General features: G+C 45.3%; 1 protein-coding gene across 1 annotated transcript in view; it reads right to left on the bottom strand.

Moving 5' to 3' along the window:
• LOC144597184 (regulator of microtubule dynamics protein 3-like) overlaps nt 1–23,794 on the bottom strand; it is a 205,655-nt gene that overhangs the window by 31,477 nt on the left and 150,384 nt on the right. The window contains exon 8 of the mRNA XM_078406175.1: nt 2,621–2,698. Within this exon, the coding sequence (XP_078262301.1) occupies nt 2,621–2,698 (78 nt within the window). The remainder of the gene's footprint in view (nt 1–2,620; nt 2,699–23,794) is intronic.

Below are 23,794 nucleotides of genomic sequence, written 5' to 3' on the forward strand. Positions count from 1 at the left end.
CGCGCTTAGCTCCGGTGTGCTGGGCGTAGGAACCAACAACGAGGCGTTTGATTCACTCATGGTAAGTGATCGGCTGGATCACGTCGGGGTCACCAATATGGCGAGTCTGGAAACTTGTTCTTTGTTGAAGAAGTTTATTGCGACAGCAATATTCGATTACAAAGTTTTCTTAACAAGATTACAGACAACCATTAAAACTAACTGTCCTCTTCGAAGACGTCTCCCAACTGACTCTTTTTGGGCGCCAAAAGCGCACATGACCATGCTGTCCAATCAGCTGTGTCGCTCTCTGGACCAATCCCTACGGTCGCACCCACACGTGACCTTGCTGGCCAATCTGAGGGTTCGACAACTAAGACCACTTTCTATGGTCGCTACAGTTGCATAGAAATGCAATGCTCTTTCTATTAGCATAACACTATTAGAAAATCTTTCTTTTTCCAGAGTGAAACAAGGTATTGACTATCTCTGAAAATTCCTGCATTGCATCATCCTGTGTGCCTGATGCAAGTTTTATGATGAGAAAGAATTATGTTATTGCCCATACAACAATTCTTTCGGACCACTGTAATGGATCTTGGAACATGCTGTTCCTGGGCACTCACGGTCAATGTCTGACTGGGATATCTATCAGAAATGTCTATTATTTACCTTAATTGTTCAGCCCTTATCCCTCGTCACATTATCCCTTCTGCACTCCACATTCACGAGCATTCAACAAAGCCATGTCTCATCTCTGTGAATAGGGATAATACCCAACCACCAGAAAATGCTGGAAATAATCAGCAGGTCAGATTGCATTTGTGGAAAGAAAAACAGAGTTAATGTTTCAATTTGAAGACCAGGAATATTAATTCTGTTTCTCCTTCCACAGATGTGCGCTGACCCGCTGAGCATTATCTGTATTTTCTGTTTTTAGTCTGGGATTTTTGGTCTGACCACATTCATTATGAAGGCTAGTTGGTGTTTTCTCTATCCCAAATTCCAGGTTATTAATTAAACTTCCACAGCTGCTGCGGTGAGATTTGTAGTCAGGTCTCCAGATTGTGTATTCATGATACCAATTTGATTACTTTACCACCATACCCTGGATTTTATGTGAATTGCAATTCTTCAAATTTTATGGAGACTTTTAACTTGTTTTACGTTTAAGTTTTAAAACATGCTTTTTTAATGTGAAAAAGTTAGATTTACCAATAGGTTTAACTAAATTCAAAATAAGACACCAAAAGTGGTAAATACAGGGTGCCATAAGGTACAACAGCTTATGGTACTGAGGGAATGTGTTAGCATTAACTGAAGATTGGTTATCTCACAAGAATAGAAATAATTGCACCTTTTTCAGACTGCAAAAATGTAAAGGGTGTTCAGATCTTGGCCTTCAAATGTTTTACTTTTTATACTATTTATGACCTGGAGGGGAGATGGAATGTAAGGTATCTAAATTTTGCTGATGGCACCAAAAATGGATGGGAGGTATGTTGTGACTAAGATTTAGACTCAAAGGCAGAAAGAAGTTACAAGGCAAATGGTATATTGGCCTTAATTGAAAGAGGGCTGGAGTACAGAAATATGAAAATATTGTTATAATTCTGCAGGGTACTGATGAGGCGACAGTTGCAATACTATGTAGTTTTGGATACCTTTACCTAAAGATATATTGGTATTGGCGGCGATCCAAAAGATTCCCAGGCTAATTCCTGGGAATGGGAATGGGAGGGTTGTCCTCTCATGAGTGGGTAAAGTGGTGGCACAGCGATGCAGCTGGCAGAGCTGCTGTCTCACAGCATGAGCGACCTGTGTCCATTCCTGACCTCGGGTGCTATCTGTGGGAGTTTGCACGTTCTCCCTCTGACTGCGGGTTTTCTCCGGGTGCTCAAGTTTCCTCCCACACTCCAAAGACATGCGGGTTTGTAAGTTAATTGGCTGCTGTAAATTGCCCGTATTGTGTAGGGACTGGATGAGAAAGTGGGATAAGAGAACTATTATGAACGACTCATCAATAGTCAGTATGGACCCACGAAGGGAACTGTTTCCATTCTGTAACTCTAAAGAGATTAAATCTATATTCTTCAGAGTTTAGGAAAATATGGTGTGATGTTACTCAAGAGAGAGTTAGATTTAGTTCTTAGGGTTAAAGGAATCAAGGGATATGGGAAAAAAGCAGGAATGGGGTACTGATTTTAGATGATCACCCATGATCATATTGAATGGCAGTGCTGGCTCGAATGGCCGGATAGCCTACTCCTGTACCTATTTTTTTATGTTTCTATGTGCCTGATAGGATATAACAAGGTAAATGTTGAAATGTTTCCACTAATGGATCTCAAAGGAGATGTCACCATTGAAAGATTAGGAAATAGTCATTTAAACTGAGGAAAATCTCAAAGAGTTATGAACCTTTGGAATTCTCAACTTTGGAGGGTTTTGAAGGCAAAATAATTGAGGATATTTAAAGAGATAATAAATACATTTTTGAAATATCAAGGAATTGAGGTCTATGGTTCAGAAGCAAATGAACCTTGTATCTGCAATGACGTCCTACATAACCATGAAATCACAGACAAACTACGTCCACAGACAAGACAGACGCAACATGAAAGTTATAAACTGATTTTACCTCGTAGCACCATCTTCCCAACAGGTAATATAAAGAGGGATCATCACTTTGCAGTTCAATGGCCTTATCAATATGTTCCTAGAAAAAACAGTAATAGAAGTGAGATTGTAAATTTATAGCGCAGTCGAGAAATCAGCAGAATTTCACCGTAGATTTTTTAAATGTATTACAGTTTGAACACCGATTTTTAGGCAACTGATGGTCCGCCCATCCCTATAATTCAGACAAAATTACGAGAGCTCAGTTGAAATTCCCTGAGCAGCCACAGATGGCAATGCGAATGGCAAATGCTCTTTCCAGTCGTGTCTCTCCATCATGAAAGAATTAACTATGCTCTGATTTTTTACTCCTAACTGTTTTGCAAAGACAAAACACTAAACCTTCATTTTAACGACCCGCTTCGGTGATCCAAAGGTCGGAAGTTGCGGATTCCCCTTCCATCCCCTCCTTCCACCTACTCCTCCCCACCTCCTCTCCCCTAGCCCCTCCTACCCCCATCACTACCCCATCCTCCTTCTGCCTCGGAATCGCCGACATACTCCATCTTGGAAGCAACAGCTGGTGAGCGGGGAGGCAACCCCACAGCAATCGAGGGGGCCCACTGAAACACAAAGTGCTGGAGTAACTCAGCCGACTGAATCAGTCTGAGGAAGGGTCCCAATGTCGCCTCCTCGTGTTCTCCAGAGATCCTGGTGCGCTGAAATACTCCAGTACTTTGTGTCCTTTTGGTGGGTGAAGAAAGGTTCGCTGGTGCATCTTGTGAGTCGGCAGTGGCGTGGGAAGCCAGGGCATAAACAGCCGTGGAGACGGTACAAGCCGGGATGAGTCGTCAAGCCAATCCATTCACATTCAGTTTACATCTTATATTTGCTTTATTTAAGTTTCCAGCACTCCATGGTGCTTTAGACACACGGGAGGATTGTCATTAGCGGATATCCAGGAAGGCTCTGGAACTGAGGGTGCCAGAAAATCAGTGTTCAACCTGAACACAAATTTCAATGTCTGACATTACTAATTTCATACTCTGTGCTAATATGAGCCTTTTTCTTTTTCATATATCCTTTGCACAAGTTCCAGAGATTCACAACTCTCTGTAAGTCTGATACTCGGTGTCCTGCTGAACAAGTCCCTCGGTCTCAGAGATGACTTCTCTTGTACAAGCTTGTTCAGGTAACTACAATTTATCCCAAGGCAACATTTGTGCAATGAAGTGCAAAAGCGTAGCATATCTCTTTCGCCAGCTCTAAAGCCATCTGTCTTTCAATGTCTCAAATACTTATTCACTTTTCCCTCAGAACATGCATTTATTTCTATATCAGCCAAACTATTCCACAGTCTGACAATTCTCTTTTTAAAGAGATAAAATCTAAATACAAGTTGCATTCATTTAGAGTATATAGTGAAAAGAAGACATGACATGCACAGATTTTTCAGTCGTGTTAAGTTCATATACAGCCCAAACTACCCAGGTCCCATGCCACAGAATGCCAAAAATGGTAGTGAACTTATCAAGGATAGAAAGGTGGAAAGGCCCTTTCTGTCATGGGCCTCCTCCAGTGCCATAGTGAGGCCCACCGGAAATTGGAGGAACAGCACCTCATATTTCGCCTGGGCAGCTTGCAGCGCAGTGGTATGAACATCGACTTCTCCAACTTTAGATAGTTCCTCTGTCCCTCTCTTCCCCTCCCCCTTCCCAGATCTCCCTCTATCTTCCTGTCTCCACCTATATCCTTCCTTTGTCCCGCCCCCCTGACATCAGTCTGAAGAAGGGTCTCGACCCGAAACGTCACCCATTCCTTCTCTCCTGAGATGCTGCCTGACCTGCTGAGTTACTCCAGCATTTTGTGAATAAGGATAGAAAGGTAGTCAGTGCCCACCAAAAAGATAATTTCAAAGACTTCCTTTTATGTGTTTTTCTGCATTTGATGTGTGCTGACCTTTGATTCTATTCCAGGGAAACTTGGATCACTTCCCACATGTAATTGAAGGCACACATCAACAATGAAGTTGACAGCAGTGATTCCTGCTCTGCAATATGTGCAAGAAAGTGCAGAGTTGTAGATGAAACCCAGTCCATCACACGGACCACACTTCCCATCATTGACTCCATCTATACCACGCAGCCTCGGAAAAGCAGGCAACATAATCAAAGACATGTCCTGCCCTGCTTATTCCTTCTTCTCTCGGCTCCCGTCTGGCAGAAGGAACAGAAGCTTAAAAGCATGTACCACCAGACTCAGGAATAGCTTCTTCTCCTCTGTTATCAGGCTTCTGAACCCATTGTGAACAATGGACCTTGTCTGTGGAACTCATCATGATAATATGCGACAATGCTGAGAACAATATTCTGTGTTGTATCGTCCCCTTTCCTATAACTATTGTACTTGAGTTTGACTTGATTGTATTTTGTATGGTATATCTGATCTGTTTAGATAGCATGCAAAACAAAGCTTTTGATAGTTTTTTATACACCTGAACATAAACCTAAACTATGACAACAGGACAAAAGACAACAGGTAGCTTATTACGAGAGATAACTCAACCTGATCTTCACAATTTGTTTCCAATTTCCCTGTGCAAATAAGCAACCCGACAGCAGTATCATTCCCTTGGCTAACATTCCTGGCACTGGGCCCTAATTACACACTTCTGGCCTCTTCGGCTAGGCCACACATTTGCAAAGGCCTAGACCAGATGTCCCAGATAGGCACACCATTTTTAACAAAGAAAGATATTACCTATGAAGTGAGGAAAAACTCAAAATTATTCTTAAATTGTCCGTGAAAAGATGCAAAACCTTACTGAATTCTAAGAATCTTTGGCCCAGGACTGCTCAAGGCAGAAAACAGACAATTGGAATGGCACTGAGAACCACGTGTCCATGCATCTAAAGCACATGGAAGCCCAACACCATTGATGGAAAAAGCAGACTCCTCATGAACCACCCAGCCACCTACCCAAAAAGCACCTCATACGTTATATGTAGCAGAATTTGCAGGTTCACCAGTGTTCTCACGGTCACCTCAGAACTCACAGGACGGGAGTACAAGCTACACCACATAAGACAACAGAGAATATGCCACCAAGAAGAATTAATCAGTGATTCAGGACCTGCACTTTAAAAAAGTCCAGGCAGTTTAGGAGACATTGAGGTGAGAATCATAGAATCATATAGTACGGAAACAGACCCTTTAGTTCACCTCATCCATTCCAAACAGATTTTATAGCTGAACTAGTCCCATTCGCCTGCATTTGCCCTATATCCTGCTAAACTTTACCTTTTCACGTAGCTATGTAAATGTATTTTCAATGTCCCCATAGTACCTGCCTCTACAGCTTCCTCTGGTAGCTTGTTCTATGTATGCACCACCCTTTGCGTGAAAAAATTACCCCTCACGTTTCATTTAAATCTTTCCCCTCTCACCTTAAACCTAGGCTCTCTGGTTTTGGATATCTCTACGCTGGGAAAAAGACAGATAATTCATCTTATTTATGCTTCTCATGATTTTGTATACTTTTTTAGCCTAATGATATCCTTCCTTCAGCGGGGTGACCACAAATGCACGCTGTTCTCCAATGTGAACTTACCACTGTCTTGTACAGCTGTAACATGATGTCCCAACTCTTATACTCAATAGCTTTACCGATGAAGGCAAGCATGCCAAATACCATCACCACCCCATCTACCTGTGTCACCACGTTCAGGGAACTTTGCACTTGTAACAGTAGGTCTCTTTGCTCTACAACATACTCCATTTACTATGTACGTCCTGCTCTAGTTTGACTTACAAAATGCACAATCTTACACTTAACAAAGTTAAATTGCATCTGCCATTCTTGACCCACTTCCCTAGTTGATATAGACCATTTTGTAAACCTAAATAAGTCTTCTCAATATCCACTGTACCATCAATTTTGGTGCTATCTGTAAATTAACTAATTACTTTAACAGTTATCCAAATCATTATTATAGATGACAAACAATAGTGTTAAGCAATAGATCCCTGCGGCAGACCACTGATGATGGGTCTCCAATCAGAAAAACAACCTTCATTGTTATCCTCTGACTCTTTCCCCAAACCAATTTTGAATCTGGTTGGCTAGCTCACTCTTGATCCCATGTGATCTAACCTTCAAGAACAGTCTACCATAACATAAGTTCATTGTGATTGGAGCAGAATTAGGCCATTCCGCCCTTCAAGTCTACTCCGCCATTCAATCATGGCTGATTTATCTTTCCCTCTTAACCCCATTCTCCTGCCTTCCCCCATAACCCCTGACACCCGTACTAATCAAGAATCTATCTATATTTGCCGTAAAAATATCCTTTGACTTGGCCTCCACAGCCTTCTGTGGCAATTAATTCCACAGATTCACCACCCTCTGACTAAAGAAATTCCTCCTCATCTCTTTCCTCTGGTCCTCGATTCTCCCACTCGTGGAATCTTGTCAAAGGTCTTGCTAAAGTTCACAAGTGCCCTGCCCTCGTCAATTGTCTCAAAAAACTGTTAGATTGGGGAGAAACGATTTCCCATGCACAAAGCCATGCTGACTATCCCTAATAATTTCTTGCCTATCCAAATGCTCGTAGATCCAGTCTTTCAGAATCCTCACCAGTAATTTATCGATGGCTGATGGCAGGGCTAATTGACATAGTTCCCAGACTTATCCTTGCAAGTGCTTTTTAAATAAAGGTACATCATTATTCAGCTCCAACTTTCCAGTACCTCCCGCATGGCTAACGGCAATGCAAATGTCTCTGCCAGGGGCCCAGCAATTTCTTCCCTGGCTTCCCACAGTGTCAGAGGATGCACTTTGTCAGGTCCTGAGGATTTATCCACTTTAGTATTCTTTAAGAGTGCTACTATTTCTTCCCACTTCTAGTTATTCAGATATGGTCCAACACATCACATCTCATTTCTCTCATTTCTGTTACTGGTTGCACTAGTGTTGTCAAAGACTGGCAAATAGACCCTAGAACATGAAGGTCTTATCTCTCAAAGCTACTCAATCTCCTGCATAACAGCTCCATGTTGTACCTGGGAGTGAAGATTAGTTTCATGTATTTTTTATTTTTTGTGTTTTATGACTGTTGGCAGATCAATTTCCCTCCTGGAATAAATAAAGTTCTATCGTATCGTATAGTAGAGATCTGGAGGGTTGAGTGAATCAATAGAGCAAGGAAACTGTTCCTTCAGCTGTCGTGTTCTGTTGACATTACCATTGTTTGGCTATCAAGAACAAATCATTTCAAAAGTGGAACTGAAGTTCTTCTGGCTGTTACCAGCTCCAATTGTGCTTCCTGAACTCACTGACCTAGGTTTACAAGCCAGCACTGTGACAACCATATTAGAGTGCCTACTCAAGAGCGATCTCAGATGAACTTCCAGGATGTGTGGCTCATTTGATACAGCACAACTGCCTGGTCTCAACCTCCTAGAACCTACGAAAATATCTCCTTTGGCATTCTATCTGACTACAGCCAATATGCCACGTGTCATCTTTCTGAATCATGTCCTCTCTTGTTCTCTCATGATGCTAATATCAAATTAGCACTTAACAGGGACAGGCACGCTGGGATAATAGAGTGGTCTGCCTCTGCAACAGGCAACACTGCCTTCCTCCTTGTTTAACAAGAACTCTTCTGCAGCAATGCGCTGCAACTCACATCTCTGCTTTTGTGCAGAAAACTTGAAAAGATGCAACACCATCGACATAAATTAAATCTCAGCACCGCATGTGCCTCATAAAGTGTAATAAGAATAACTGCATCTCTACCTCAGCATGCATCTTTCTGCAAATATCCTGAACAGCTTTTCAGGGACCATGCATGATTGGTTAATGCCTCTGAACAAATTTGCGGGAGATGAGAGTTTTCAATGATGGCTATGATTATCTGTACTTATCCACATAAATGAATATGTCACTGATTGCAAGCTTTTGCCAGTTATATACAGTATGTTGCAGCCACAGTAAGAATTGTAAATGTGCAAGTGTTATGCTCCCAGAGATCTCCATGACATATCCATAGCTATTGCTCTCTAATGATATATTTTCATATATTTGCATGGAACTGGTATTAATACATTTGCAGTGATATCAGTATTAATTGTGCTCAATTGGATTGCATGCTTGGAAACTTAAGTGTTGACCTGTGGCGACTCTGGTAGCGGATGGATGTTGCAGACGAAGTTTATTGCATGGGCCAAAAACTCCGTGACAATCGCAACACTCAAAACTGTAGACAACCAACAAAACGTCTTACCTAAACTGAGTTCAACGCTAGACTGCTTATCTCTCCCACGCTGGCACACCTGGTGACATCGCTAGCCAATCCGAGGGTTCGAACTCTCCCAGCCAATCCCTATGTCCCTACATGACCCCCCCAGAACCCTCGATACCGTACCTAACGGGCACCCGGACCGCCCGACCAGAACGCGTACGGAGAGGGGAGGCCGGTACCGGCAGCGACGAAGGGGGCGGGGAGGGCCCTGCCGGAGGAGACGATGGGGGCGCCGTTGGAGGGGAAGGCAGGGGGGACCCTGCAGGTGTAGGCGATGGGGGCGCGGCTGGAGGGGGCAGAGGAAACACGGCCGTGGGCAGCGGAGGCCCGAGCGGTGGGAGAAGCGACACAGCTGGGGAACCAGGTGGGCCGACCAGAGGGCGGCCCCGGCGAGGAGGTTGGCCCACCAGCACGGGACGGTCCTGATCCAAGTGGGCCGATTTCAGCCGGGAGACAGAGACGAGCTCCTGTCGGGTGCCCACTTGTAAAGTGAAGGTGACCGTCCCTCTTTTCAGCACCTGGAACGGGCCCTGGTAGACCGGCTGCAGAGGGGGGCGATGGGAATCCCGCCGGAGGTAAACGAACTCGCAGTCATGCAAGTCCGCCGGTACGTGCGGTACTCCCGTGACGGGAGGCCGGGACTGGGGCCAGGGAACCTACCCGCGCCCGGAGAGAAGCCAAAACTGATGGGACGGACGACGGCAGGGCGGAGGATAAGGGAAGAATGTCACCCGGCACCCGCAGGGGCGAGCCGTAGACGAGTTCCGCCGAGGAAGTACCCAGATCAGACTTAGGGACCGTGCGAATGCCGAGGAGGACCCAAGGCAGCTGGTCAGCCCAGTCAGGGCCGGTCAGGCGGGCACAGAGGGACGCCTTCAGCTGTCGGTGGAAGCGCTCTACCATCCCTTTAGCTTGGGGATGATAGGCGGTGGTCTGCTGCAAGCGGGACCCATACAGCTGCGCAAGCGCGACCCACAGGGATGAGGTGAACTGGGCGCCCCGGTCGGTAGTGATGATGGCCGGGACGCCGAAACGGGCAACCCAATGTAACGCCAGGGCCCGTGCACAGGAGGCCGCCGAGGTGTCCGACAACAAAAAAGCCTCCGGCCAACGAGTAAAACGGTCGACCACCGTCAGGAGATGAGTGTAGCCCCTAGAGTAAGGCAACACCATGCCCACGAATTCCTGCAAGCCCTTGATGGTGGTAGGGCGGGGAAAAGAGCGGACGGCGTCCACCTTAGCAGGCAAGGGAGTGGCACCGGCCGGTGTGACCCGGTGACCCAGGAAATCCACCGCGGACAGGCCGAACTGGCATTTGGACGGGTGGAGGATCAGGCCGTGGTCCTGCAGCCTCTGGAACACAGTGCGAAGGTGGACCAGGTGCTCTGGGACCGAACGACTAGCAACCAGAATGTCGTCGAGATAAATAAACACAAAAGACAATCCGCGACCCACATGATCCATGAGACGTTGGAATGCCTGAGCCGCGTTTTTGAGACCGAACGGCATGCGCAACCACTCATATAACCCGAACGGAGTAATCGTAGCCGTCTTGGGAATGTCCGGTGGGTGGACAAGGATCTGATGATATCCCCGCACCAAATCGATCTTCGAGAAAACCGTAGCGCCCTCGAGGCTGGCTGAGAAGTCCTGTATGTGAGGGATCGGATAGCGGTCAGGCCGGGTGGCAGCGTTAAGACGCCGGTAATCCCCACATGGTCTCCACCCCCCAGATGCTTTAGAGACCATATGCAAGGGGGAGGCCCACGGGCTGTCTGAAGGCCGAACAATCCCCAGCCGTTTCAAATTCAGGAACTCCTCCCGAGCCATGGCCAGCTTGTCGGGAGGCAGGCGTTGAGCCCGGGCGAATACAGGCGGCCCCACGGTAGGGATGAAGTGGACGACACCGTGCTTAGTGGAAGGGGCATCGAAACGCTGTACGAGGAGCTGCGGGAAGTCGGCGAGGACCGCAGCGAACTGATCGGGAGCCGTGGTGATGGCCCGGATCGACGGGCAGGGTAGGGTGGCGGGTGGAGGAGTAGCAGGCTCCACGCTGCTGCCGAGGGTTGCAGGCCCTTCCCGCAGACGTCTGCGACCAACGAAAAAGCCCAGAGGAAATCCGCGCCCAGAATGGCCTGGCCCACGTCGGCAACGGACCAGAAGGACAGGGACATGGCCCTCGTAGGTGCGGATGGGACTGCCGTTGACCGCGAAGAGGGACGGACCTTTCCTACCTGCTCGAACTTCGCAGCCGTAGGGAGACACGATGCAAACGACCGCTCCCGTATCGATCCGTGGCGTAGAGGCGGCGGTTGCGGCCGATCGAGACTGCCTCTATATTCGATCGGCCGAGGCATTTCCCGGAAAGGTACATGGAGCCCTGCAATTTCGGGCTTCACCGCCCCACCGCTTGTGGAAAAAACACCAGCCGCGCCTGTGCGGCTCTGTTGCTTGGGCCCGCTGCAAAATAGCGGACGCTGCAGCTCCGTCTTGGCGGACTTTCTGTAAAATGGCGGCTGATGCGCCGCCATCTTGGCCGCGCGGCCGGTTGCTGCAAGGCCTTGAAACCCGATTTACCGAGTCGTCTCCCGTGGAATCCTCCGTAACGAGCGCATCGGCCTTCTCTGCGAACGCTACCGGATCTTCGAAAGAGGCAATTTCTCCCGGAATGCCACTTCAAACATCATGCAAGGCTGGTGGTCGCCGATCAAGGTTAGCATTTCGGTCATCAGGACAGACGGTAGCTGATCCCCTAGCTCCGGTAAATGCAGGAGTTTCAGGGCCCGCTGGTTTTGGCTAAAACCAAAAGTCCTCAGCAGGAGCTTCTTGAGCCCCTCGTACTTCTCGGTTTGGGGGGGGTTGGTCAGGTACCATCCGACCCGCGCGGCCACCTCGGGCTGTAGGCAGCTTACCAAAAGGTGGAACTTCTCCTGGTCCTCCGAGACTTTCTTGAGGTGGAACTGGGACTCTGCTTGCACGAACCACAGGTGCGGTTGATGGGCCCAGAACGGGGGTAGGTAAACGCCGCCTGCGTTCGGCTGCCCACTGTTCGCTCCTTCCTGCGACATGCTCTTGTGATCATTGATCACGTCGGGGTCACCAATGTGGCGAGTCTGGTAGCGGATGGATGTTGCAGACGAAGTTTATTGCATGGGCCAAAAACTCCGTGACAATCGCAACACTCAAAACTGTAGACAACCAACAAAACGTCTTACCTAAACTGAGTTCAACGCTAGACTGCTTATCTCTCCCGCGCTGGCATACATGGTGACATCGCTAGCCAATCCGAGGGTTCGAACTCTCCCAGCCAATCCCTATGTCCCTACAGACCCATCAATGAGAGCAGAGGGGAAAGAAAGGCAGGGGGTGTGAAGAAAGGGCAGAGGAGAAAAACAGAGGGAAAGGTAGGAGGATGAAGGTGGAAAGAGAACAGAGGGAAACAAGAGAGAAGTTAGAAAGTGAGCAGAGGGCGGAGGGGAGAGAAAAAAGGATTTGGGAGAGCGCTGGGGGGGGAGTGCACGGAGAGTTTGGGGGTTCTTGTACATGCCATTGTGTAAGGTTTAAACAAATAGAAGGGTTGGTAACTTCAACGGGAATACAGGAAGGAAAGGGAAAAGTAGAAAGTGGTGAAATGATTTAAAAAGTTATGTGAAATATATAGGCTGCAAAACAGCAGCACAGGGGGTTAAAGTAAAGAATAATGCGAAAATGACAAATTTAAGGGTGCTGTATTGAGTGCACAATGATTGGCAACAAGGTAATTAATGGAACAAATAAACGTAAATGAGTTAGATGTAATCGTGTTATGGAAAGGTGTTTGCAGGGTGATCAAAGCTATAAACATAAAATTCTAGCAGTATTTTGCCTTCAGAAAAGTCAGGCAAATAGGAAACGGGGCTCGTGTGCTACTAATAGTGAGAGTGAAAATCAATGGTGCAAAATAATTTTGACATGATAGATCATATTCATAGATTTTCTTGTGACACAGGAGGCTTGGGAAATTGAAGAACACACAGTGACTTGGTAGTATGGATTCAGAACTCGCTTACTAATCGGAGATATACGGTTGTGCTGGAAGGGCATTATTCAGGCTGGATGTCTGTAACTAGTGGAGTTCTGGAGGGATCTGTGCTGGGATCTCTGTTGTTTGTGAAATATATATAAATGACCTGGACATAAATGTAGATGGGTTAGTTAGTTAGTACGTTTGCAAATGATATCAAGATTGCTGGAGTTGTGGTCTATAAGGAAAACCATCAAAGTATGCAGTGGGATATACAGTGCATCCAGAAAGTATTCAGATCCCTTCACATTTTCCACATTTTGCTACGTTACAGCCTTATTTTAAAATGGATTAAATTCATTTTTTTATCATCAATCTACACACAATATCCCATAATAAAAAGTGAAAACAGGTGTTTAGAAATGTTTGCAAAGTAATTAAAAAGAAATAACTGAAATATCACATTCACATAAGTATTCAGACCCTTTGCTATGACACTCAAAATTGAGCTTATGTTCATCGTTTTTCCATTGATTATCCTTGAGATGTTTCTACAAATTGATTGGAATCCACCAGTGGTAAATTAAATTGATTGGACATGATTTGGAAAGGCACACACCTGTCTATATAAGGTCCCACAGTTGACAGTGCATGTCAGAGCAAAAACCAAGCCATGAAGATGAATGAAATGTCCGTAGGGAAAATGATTTATAATGAATGATACAATAACAGAACAATTGGAAAATAATAATAGGACTGCACAGAACAACTTGGATTAACAAAGGGAAAATTATGTTTGACTAAGAGTTCTTTGGGTATATGACAAGTAGATCATGGGAAGCCAGTAGATGTGTTGTTTCTGGACTTCAGAAGATATTCAATAAGGTCTCACACAAGAGCAGTTAAGAAGAGTTAGGGCAAAATACTCATATGGATTGACAATGTGTTATCAGATAGAAAGCAACGAGTGGGAATAAATGAATCATTATCAGGTTGACAGGCTATGACTATTGAGGTACAGCAATGCTAAGTGTTTAGGTTTCAGCTATTCACTTTCCATAGTAATAATTTGCCCGAGGGGATGAAATATTATAATTCTAAGTTTGCTGACAATTCTAAACCGGGTGGGATATCTAATATGGATGAAGATGAAAAGTGGTTTCAGAGGGTTATGAACATGCTGAGTGAGTGGGTTAGAGCATGGCAGGTGCACTAATATGAAAAACTGTGAGGGTATTCATTTTTAGTATATACTAGGCCAAGTGTACCCGTTGGGCCCAACCCCCCCCCTCATTCCCTCCCCCCCCATCCCCCCGCCACTCCACCCCTCCTCCCTACTCCACCCCACCTCCCTCACCCACTCCATGCTCCCTCCCCCCATTGACCCACTCCATCCTCCTCCCACACTCACCCACTCCATCTCCCCCCCACTCCACCCCTCCCTCTCACCCACCCCATCGCCCCTCCTCCTCCCCCTCACCTACTCCATCCTCCGCCTCCTGTCCCACCCCGTCACCCATTCCATCCCCCTCACCCAGTCCATCCCCCCATCTCCTCCCCCTCACCCACTCCATCCCCCTCTCCTCTTCCCGCCCCACTCCCCCTCACCCACTCCACCCCCCTCACCGACTCCATCCCCCCTCACCCAGTCCATCCCCCCTCCTCCTCCTCCTCCCCCCACCACCATCCCCCCCTCACCCACTGCATCCCCCCTCCTCCTCCCCACACTGTGGTGAGAGATGTACCAGAGTTCTCCATCACTTCGATTCAGCTGGGCTACTGGTACCCTTTCAGCATAACCATTGTCAATCATTTCTGTGAGGAAGGATGTATATTCATCATAAAACTTCTCATTCTTGCTGAGCTTGCGTGTCAAGCTCTGGATGCACTGCTCAGCAATGCAACGGTTATTTGGCATGCTGGTGTTTTTTTTTGCTTGAAAGGTAAGTCTAGACAATAGTGTCAATCTGTCATCCTTGCTGAACGATTCATAATGTCCACGAACTTTACCTCTCTGGCCATTTCTTCTGTTTTCTTGCTGGTTCTTTCACTGAAGTCGTGATTGTATTGTTTGACCAGTAACTCCTGTAGGTTTGCAATAGATATTCGATTGACAGCAGCTGCAGGGCAGCCACTTCCATCACTGCTGTCGTGGTCTCTTCTCAGGGGACCATCGATGACCCATCCCAGTCGGGTTTTCATAGCGTATGGTCCATCCCCTTGGCTGTTGATCAGCTCCCAAGGTTCCAATACCTTTGAAGCATTTGTCCCGATGAGTAGGTCAATGCCAAAGTCTATTTCAGGAATACTGATATCTTTCAAGTAAGGCCATTGTTTCAGGTCTTCTTGTTGGGAATGTTTAGTTGAGAAACAGGCTTGATCTTATGTGTGAACACATCTGATAGATAATAAAATCATCTTTGTCCAGACTAGATATTTCCAAACCTGAGTTAAGACGACTCGTCACAGGCTTCACGGTTCATGGTACGCAAGAGAATTTTGGTCTTTGGTCCTGTGATGTTCAGCCTTCTCATCACGCTTTCTGTGCAGAAGGTAGATGAACTTCCATGATCAAAAAAATCATATGTTTGCAACACCGTACTCCCCTTGTAGCTCTTTACTTGTACTGGTACAATGGAGAAGACACGGGTTTCATCACCGGCCTTAATATGCCCACACATTTGAGATGGGAGAACAGCATCACTCGCATCACAAACAAGAACCGTGTGGCTTGGCGGTAGGTACGTCTCTTTTTATTCCCTTTGTTGTCAGATTCTCTTGCACCTGTGCTTCTACAGGTTTTGCAGTTGTTGCAAAACTGCTTCCTCTTATTTGCGGCTTTTCTCTTGCCTTAGCAAAAGTAGAGCTTTTGACAGTTGCAACTGGCTTAGATTCCTGGATGTTCCCAAAAAGTGGATCTGATAGTATCTTCATTTGCTTCTATATGAAGTCTACCAGGTCAGGACATCTAGCTCAATATCCAAGCTTTTCCTGTAGCTTACATGACTTGTCTCTGAGCTTGTAAGGCAGTTTTAGAAGGATAGTCTTCATATTGGAAGCGACATTAATTTCCTGCAGTTTGGTTGATCCATTGCATTGCAACAACCTCTAAGGAACAGTGAGAATGCTTGCAACTCGTTCACATCTTCTAATCTGATCGCCAGCCAGGCCAATGCCTTGACCATATATGCAGTGGCAATCTTATGTTCACTGCCAAAATGCTCTTTAAGCAGTTTCTTTGCCTCAAGATAGCCCTGAAGATAGGGCTGAAGGTAAGTGTTGACAGCTGCGGACTAAGTCTTTTGCTTGACCACTTGTATATTGCTCCAGAAAATGTAAGTGGTCACTGTTACCGTTTATCTTTCTTACCACTCCTCTCTCAAATACCTTGATGAAAATTTCACGCTACAAAGGATCACCATCATAAACAGGAATGTCTCTTGGTGGTAGAGTGAAAGAAAGATTTTGGTGAGCGAGAAGAATAGTGATATAATTTTGCCTCTGGATTAGGTTATAGATATCAACGACTTCCATCATATTGTCCGGGGGGGGGGGGGGGGGGGGGGGGGATAATGCGAACATGCCCCTGCATACCATTTTGCTCATGATTCTTTGCCTTTTGCCTTTGAAGATGGTGTTGAGTTAGATGGGTCCTATCACGAGCTCTAGCAAATGGTCCCAGAGTTGTTTGTTTTGGTCTAACAACCAGTTGCACTTGATCAAGCAAGTATTCGGCTGCATGTGGCTCTCATTTAGCTGATGTCTCCCTTTGAGCAGTTTCTCTTCTCAAATCTGAGTTCATTGGATCAGAAGCGATCGAGCTGCTTCTTGATTTCATAGAGTCTTGTCTTGGTTGCTGCCAGTTCAGCATCTAGTTCCAGTCTTCCTTCTGTCTTCTGAGCTGTTCCCTTTGTCTCTTCTGTTCTTCCTCCATTTCCAATTCTTGTGCCTCAATCTCATGCCTGCCTTTCATGAAAGCAACCTGTTCTTCGAGAATGGCCATACAGTGCATTCAAAAGTATTCAGACCACTTCACTTTTTCCACATTTTGCTACGTTACAGCCTTATTTTAAAATGGATTAAATTCATTTTATTATCAACAATCTACACAATACCCCATGATAAACAGGTGTTTAGAAAATTTTGCAAAGTAATTAAAAAGAAATAACTGAAATATCACATTTACATAAGTATTCAGACCCTTTGCTATGACACTCAAAATTGAGCTTATGTTCATCCTATTTCCATTGATTATCCTTGAGATGTTTCTACAACTTGATTGGAGTCTACCAGTGGTAAATTAAATTGATTGTACATGATTTGGAAAGGCACACACCTGTCTATAAAAGGTCCCACAGTTGACAATGCATGTCAGAGCAAAAACCTAGCCATGAAGACGAAGGAATTGTCCGTAGACCTCCGAGACAGGATTGTGTCGAGACACAGATCTGGGGAGAGGTATAAAACAATTTCTGCAGCATTGCATGTCCTGAAGAGCACAGTGGCCTCCATCATTCTTAAATCGAAGAACATTGGAACCACCAGGACTCTTCACAGAGTTGGCCGCCCGGCCAAACTGAGCAATCAGGGGAGTAGGGTCTTGATCGGGGAGGTGACCAAGAGCCCGATGGTCACTCTGACAGAGCTCCAGGGTTCCTCTGTGAAGATGGGAGAACCTTCCAGAAGGACAACTATATCTGCAGCACTCTACCAATCAGGCCTTTATGGTAGAGTGGCAAGACGGAAGCCACTCCTTAGTAAAAGGCACGACAGCCCGCTTGGCGTTTGCCAAAAGGCACCTAATGGACTCTGACCATGAGAAACAAGATTCTCTGGTCTGATGAAACCAGGATTGAACTCTTTAGCCTGAATGCCAAGCATCGCATCTCATCACCTGGCCAATACCATACCTACGGTGATGCATGGAGGTGGCAGCATCATGCTGTGGGGATATTTTTCAGCTGCAGGAACTGGGAGACTAGTCAGGATCAAGGAAAAGATGAATGGAGCAAAGTACAGAGAGATCCTTGATGAAAACCTGCTCCAGAACGTTCTGGACCTCAGACTGAGGCGGAGGTTCACCTTCCAACAGGATAACGACCCGAAGCACACAGCCAAGACAATGCAGGAGTGGCTTCGTGACAAGTCTGTGAATGTCCTTGAGTGGCCCAGCCAGAGCCCGGACATGAACACGATCGAGCATCTCTGGAGGGACCTGAAAATAGCTGTGCATCGATGCTCCCCATCCAACCTGACAGAGCTTGAGAGGATCTGCAGAGAAGAATGGGAGAAATTACCCAAATACAGGTGTGCCAAGCTTGTAGCGTCATACCCAAGAAGACTTGAGGCTATAATCGCTGCCAAAGGTGCCTCAACAAAGTACTGAGTAAAGGATCTGAATACTTATGTAAATGTGATATTTCAGTTATTTATTTTTAATTACCTTGCAAAAATTTCTAAACATTTGTTTTCACTTTTTAATATGGGGTATTGTGTGTAGATTGATGATTAAAAAAATGAATTTAATCCATTGCAAAATAAGGCAGTAACGTAGCAAAATGTGAAAAAGTGAAGAGATCTGAAAACTTTCTGAATGCACTGTATCTGCCTAAGCTTTCATACGAGCAAAGAACGTTAAAGATCACATAATGAAGAAAGAGATTTGAGGTTCAATTTAGATGTTGAGATATTTGAAACACTGTCATCAGGTTCTATGTTATTTAAGTTTACATCACTCTGTTGTGTGGCACTCCCAGCAATAGAGTGTGCAGTTTGCTGACCAACCTTGAATAACCACGCCCTAATATCTTGTGTAAACTCGATGAAAGTGTCCACTGCTTGGTGAATCCACTGATTTTGCTTTTCAAGTTCATCTTCAGGCAGTGATAACTGTACCAATGCCTCGTAATCTTCTTTGATTTCTTCATGGAGCTGGTTTAATTTAATCAAGTTGAATTGTACTTCGTTTACATTTTCACTTGATTTCATGAGCTCTTTCATGGCTTCCATTAACTTGTCAGCTTGTTTATATCTTTTGTATTTCCTCATCTGGTGCTTCTCAAAGAGCAATTCCCAGCCTTTCGCTGTGAATTTGATAATCCTCTTTTCCTCTTCAGAATCTTTTCTGATGTCGCCACCTTGTGGCTGAACATCAGATCTAACCCCAGACATACTTGTACACTATCCTTTTAAGACGTGTAGACGTAAAGTCGTATCTAGCACAAGAATTCAAAGCAAACGGATACCTTGGAATGCTCAAGGTCACTTCTTTGTTCTCAGCATTCCTGGTTTCCAGCAGCCATTTTCCAATACAGCTTCTGATATATAGCTTTTCCAATAAAGTTTAATGCTGTACTCACTTTTCCTGCGCGAAGGCTTTCGAAGTTTCCAATCTCCGTTACTCAGATTAGCGCAGGTAGCGACCCTGTCCAGTCTGTGGAATTTGGCTTCAAGGCTTGTGAAATAAAACAATTCTTGTTCCGTCCAGGCGATTCACAAGCTCCAGTCTCACTCATAGAGCCAATTCTTACTTTTAATTCACTCAGAGAGGGTAGTTCTTACGTTTAATGTGATGGCAACTTCAGTCCTTTCCAATAAAGTCCTTTCAGCTTGCCATTACTTCACAGGGAGTAGGAGGGAGCTCGACACAAACCAATGAGATTTTCCAAAAGTATTTCCAGTTTAATTCGTCGTTTATTGAAGTCGTAATATAAACAGGTCTGTATCTCTCCAAGCTTTCGAGAGATTTCTTCGTCGCAGGTCTGGTAAGAACTGTGTCTTGCCATACTCCCTGTGTCTGACCCCTCCCGTCTCTGCATCTCCAGATATACTCCTAAATTATGGGTCCTCACAATCCATTATGCCCAAAAATGTATTCATCTCACGACAGCCCCATGGTATCCAAAATAATACAGCAAGATAGCTAGACAAAATAACATAATATGCTAAAACAGTCAGCACCAACACAAATGGCTCCTATAGTCTGTATTCTGATGTAATCAAATGGTTGGAAAATGAAGCATTGCAGATCTACAATTTCCCGACTAGCACTTCCTGCTAGCATTACTCTTCGCCTTTAATGTCTTGAGGGGAGCAACCCTGATGTTCTGACAGCTTGGAGTTCCAAAAAATAGACAGGCTGCTGCTGTAACTTTGCACAATTAATGCAAGGACTGTGGGAAATTGTACACTATAGGCTATTCATTCTGATATTAAGGATGAAGAGATGACAGTTCAATTTTGCTTTTTTTAAATTAAACTTGTCCAAGTCGTTACTGGAATGACTGCATCTAAATCTGTCTTTCTAACTTTGAAATGATTCATTTGGCTGCTTCTTAACTATTGCAATGCCAATAATTGAAAGTTAGTTATCAGTATGCATAATTGTTTACACTATGGGGATCTTACAGGAGAAGGAATTGTCTTGAATTTGGAGAGACTCATTATTGCAATAATGATGCCTTATATATTAACTATTATAATTTTGGTTTATAAAATGAATTACTGTGGTGGGTAGCAACCATGTTAAGCAAATCTTACAATTTCTGAGAGAGCTTAGATGTTTTGACTGTCTACGAAATTTAAACTCTTAGGAACTGTGCCGACTTCGGAATGGTTGAGTGACAGAGCAATCAGCCATTGGGCCATTCTTAGTCACGTGTGTGACCAAAGAAGTGAAAAATTGTGGAATACATCTCTTCTAATTCTGAAAGCATTACAGATATATTGTTTTGTACTGTATGGTCACACGGTCACATGGTCACACACGTGATCAGTCATATTTGACCTCTTACCCTAAACAAACATTGTCAGCATAACATATAAAAATTTCACTTGATAGACCGACATATATAAGTCATATATACAGTACAAAACAATAATCTGTAATGCTTTCAGAATTAGAAGAGATGTATTCCACAATTTTTCACATTTTTGGTCACACACGTGACTAAGAATGGCCCTATACATGAGAGTTTGTCACCTCAATTCTGTAAAATATAGTGCTTTATCAATATCATGTTTGATCCTTCTTTATTCTGTCTCTTTTTATGTACAGAACATAAAACATTATGACAAAAACATTTTTAGAAAATTAAATATCTGTTTTTCCCATTTATTAATCTTTTCTGTTCTTCACCCTGTTACTGACCTTCCCAACTGTTTCCCCCCTCTCTTAATTATTTCTAACCTGTTCAAATTCCGTTCCTATAGATCCCCTTTAGCAAGCAAATTCCTGAATATTCTAAGATAGACACAAAATGCTGGAGTAACTCAGTGACGTTTCCCATTCCTTCTCTCCAGAGATGCTGCCTGTTCCACTGAGTTACTCCAGCATTTTGTATCTATCTTCGATTTAAACCAGCATTTGCAGTTCTTTCCTACACATCCTGAATATTCTACTTTTACATGAGCAGATGAATCTCAATTTATGTCTTATCTGTAAGATGGCACCAATGACAGTGAATGGCAACCTAGAATATGCTCAGATATTTGGAGTGCAGCTTTAATCTGCAACTTTTTCATTTGAGAGATAATGGTGCTATGAACTGAGCCACAACTGGCACTATTGAACTCATGCTCTTATCAGGATTATTAGGTGTCTGGTATACTATTTCAATAGCATGATTAATATATTACCATAAATGTTGAACAAAACAAGTATAAATATTTAGTTACAAGAAGTGGACCCATTGGGTCCAAACCTCTCCTGCATTGGTGCAGCACCCTCTCCTGCCCTCCCCTCCCCTCCCCTCCCCTCCCCTCCCCTCCCCTCCCCTCCCCTCCCCTCCCCCTCCCCATCCCCTCCCTCCTTCCCCATCCCCTCCCTCCTTCCCCTCCCCTTCTCCTCTCCCCCCCTCCCTCCCCTTCCCCCCCCCCTCTACCCCCCCTGTCCCCCTCCCCCTCCACCCCTCCCCTTGCTCCTTCCTCAGCCCAACCGTGGACCCGTTGCCGGGCGGGGAGTGTCCCCGTGGTTGTGGGCAGGCATGGGGAGACAAGGAAAAGGCACTAGAATTCTTTGAGGATGTAACCAGGAAAATTGACAGGGGAGAGCCGGTGGATGTGGTGTACCTTGACTTTCAGAAAGCCTTTGACAAGGTTCCACATAGGAGATTAGTGGGCAAAATTAGAGCACATGGTATTGGAGGTTGGGTACTGACATGGATAGAAAATTGGTTGACAGACAGAAAGCAAAGAGTGGGGATAAATGGGTCCCTTTCAGATGGCAGGCAGTAACTAGTGGAGTACCGCAAGGCTCGGTGCTGGGACCGCAGCTATTTACAATATACATTAATGACTTGGATGAAGGGATTAAAAGTACCATTAGCAAATTTGCAGATGATACAAAGCTGGGTGGTAGTGTGAACTGTGAGGAAGATGCTATGAGGTTGCAGGGTGACTTGGACAGGTTGTGTGAGTGGGCGGATGTATGGCAGATGCAGTTTAATGTGGATAAGTGTGAGGTTATCCACTTTGGTGGTAAGAATAGGAAGGCAGAGTATTATCTGAATGGTGTCAAGTTAGGAACAGGGGACGTACAACGAGATCTGGGTGTCCTAGTGCATCAGCCACTGAAAGGAAGCATGCAGGTACAGCAGGCAGTGAAGAAAGCCAATGGAATGTTGGCCTTCATAACAAGAGGAGTTGAGTATAGGAGCAAAGAGGTCCTTCTGCAGTTGTACAGGGCCCTAGTGAGACCGCACCTGGAATACTGTGCGCAGTTTTGGTCTCCAAATTTGAGGAAGGATATTCTTGCTATTGAGGGTGTGCAGCGTAGGTTTACTAGGTTAATTCCCGGAATGGCGGGACTTTCATATGTTGAAAGACTGGAGCGACTAGACTTGTATACACTGGAATTTAGAAGGATGAGAGGAGATCTTATCGAAACGTATAAGATTATTAAGGGGTTGGACACGTTAGAGGCAGGAAACATGTTCCCAATGTTGGGGGAGTCCAGAACAAGGGGCCACAGTTTAAGAATAAGGGGTAGGCCATTTAGAACTGAGATGAGGAAAAACCTTTTCAGTCAGAGAGTTGTGAATCTGTGGAATTCTCTGCCTCAGAAGGCAGTGGAGGCCAATTCTCTGAATGCATTCAAGAGAGAGGTGGATAGAGCTCTTAAGGATAGCGGAATCAGGGGGAGAAGGCAGGAACGGGGTACTGATTGAGAATGATCAGCCATGATCACATTGAATGGCGGTGCCGGCTCGAAGGGCCGAATGACCTCCTCCTGCACCTATTGTCTATTGTCTAACCTCGGCCCCGTTTCTCCTGCGGGGCTCTCCTGCGGGCCTGGCTTGGAGCCGAAGTGTCTCCTGACTGCATGGACCCATTGCCGGGCGGGGAGTATCTCCCGGGGCCGTGGGTGGGTGAGAGTGGACAGGGATAAGGCACTGACCTCGGCCCCATTTCTCCTGCGGGCCGGGCGAGCCTCTCCTGCAGCTCGGCTGCGATCGGCGGAGACGGCCATCTTGTCGATCCTCTGCCACCAAGCTGCACCACGGGGAGGTCAGGCGCAGGGCACGCCAGGACCAGCGCCGGTCCTCTCGTGGCGGGGGGGGCACATTTATTAAAGTTTATAAGGTAAATTGTTTTTAAAAAGTAGCAAAAGTGGGTTTATTGAGCGCAATGGTGAGTAAGGTGGGCCTAAAATTGTTGCGCTATCGTGTACTGTTTTGGCTGCCTCAAGCCCCAAACCATATAATGCACAAACAAGCAGAGAGTTTTAGTAATATAAAAAGATAGATAGAAAGATGCATAAATTAATCGCTGATTCAGAATTGCTTGACTAGGTCCTAAAATGAAAATCCAATGTAATTTCACTGACTACATTTGATGTACAATGTACAATGTTTTAATACATTGTTAATTATCAATGCAAGTAACTAGA

Source organism: Rhinoraja longicauda, chromosome 10 (genome assembly GCF_053455715.1).
Source record: "Rhinoraja longicauda isolate Sanriku21f chromosome 10, sRhiLon1.1, whole genome shotgun sequence".
NCBI lineage: Eukaryota > Metazoa > Chordata > Chondrichthyes > Rajiformes > Arhynchobatidae > Rhinoraja > Rhinoraja longicauda.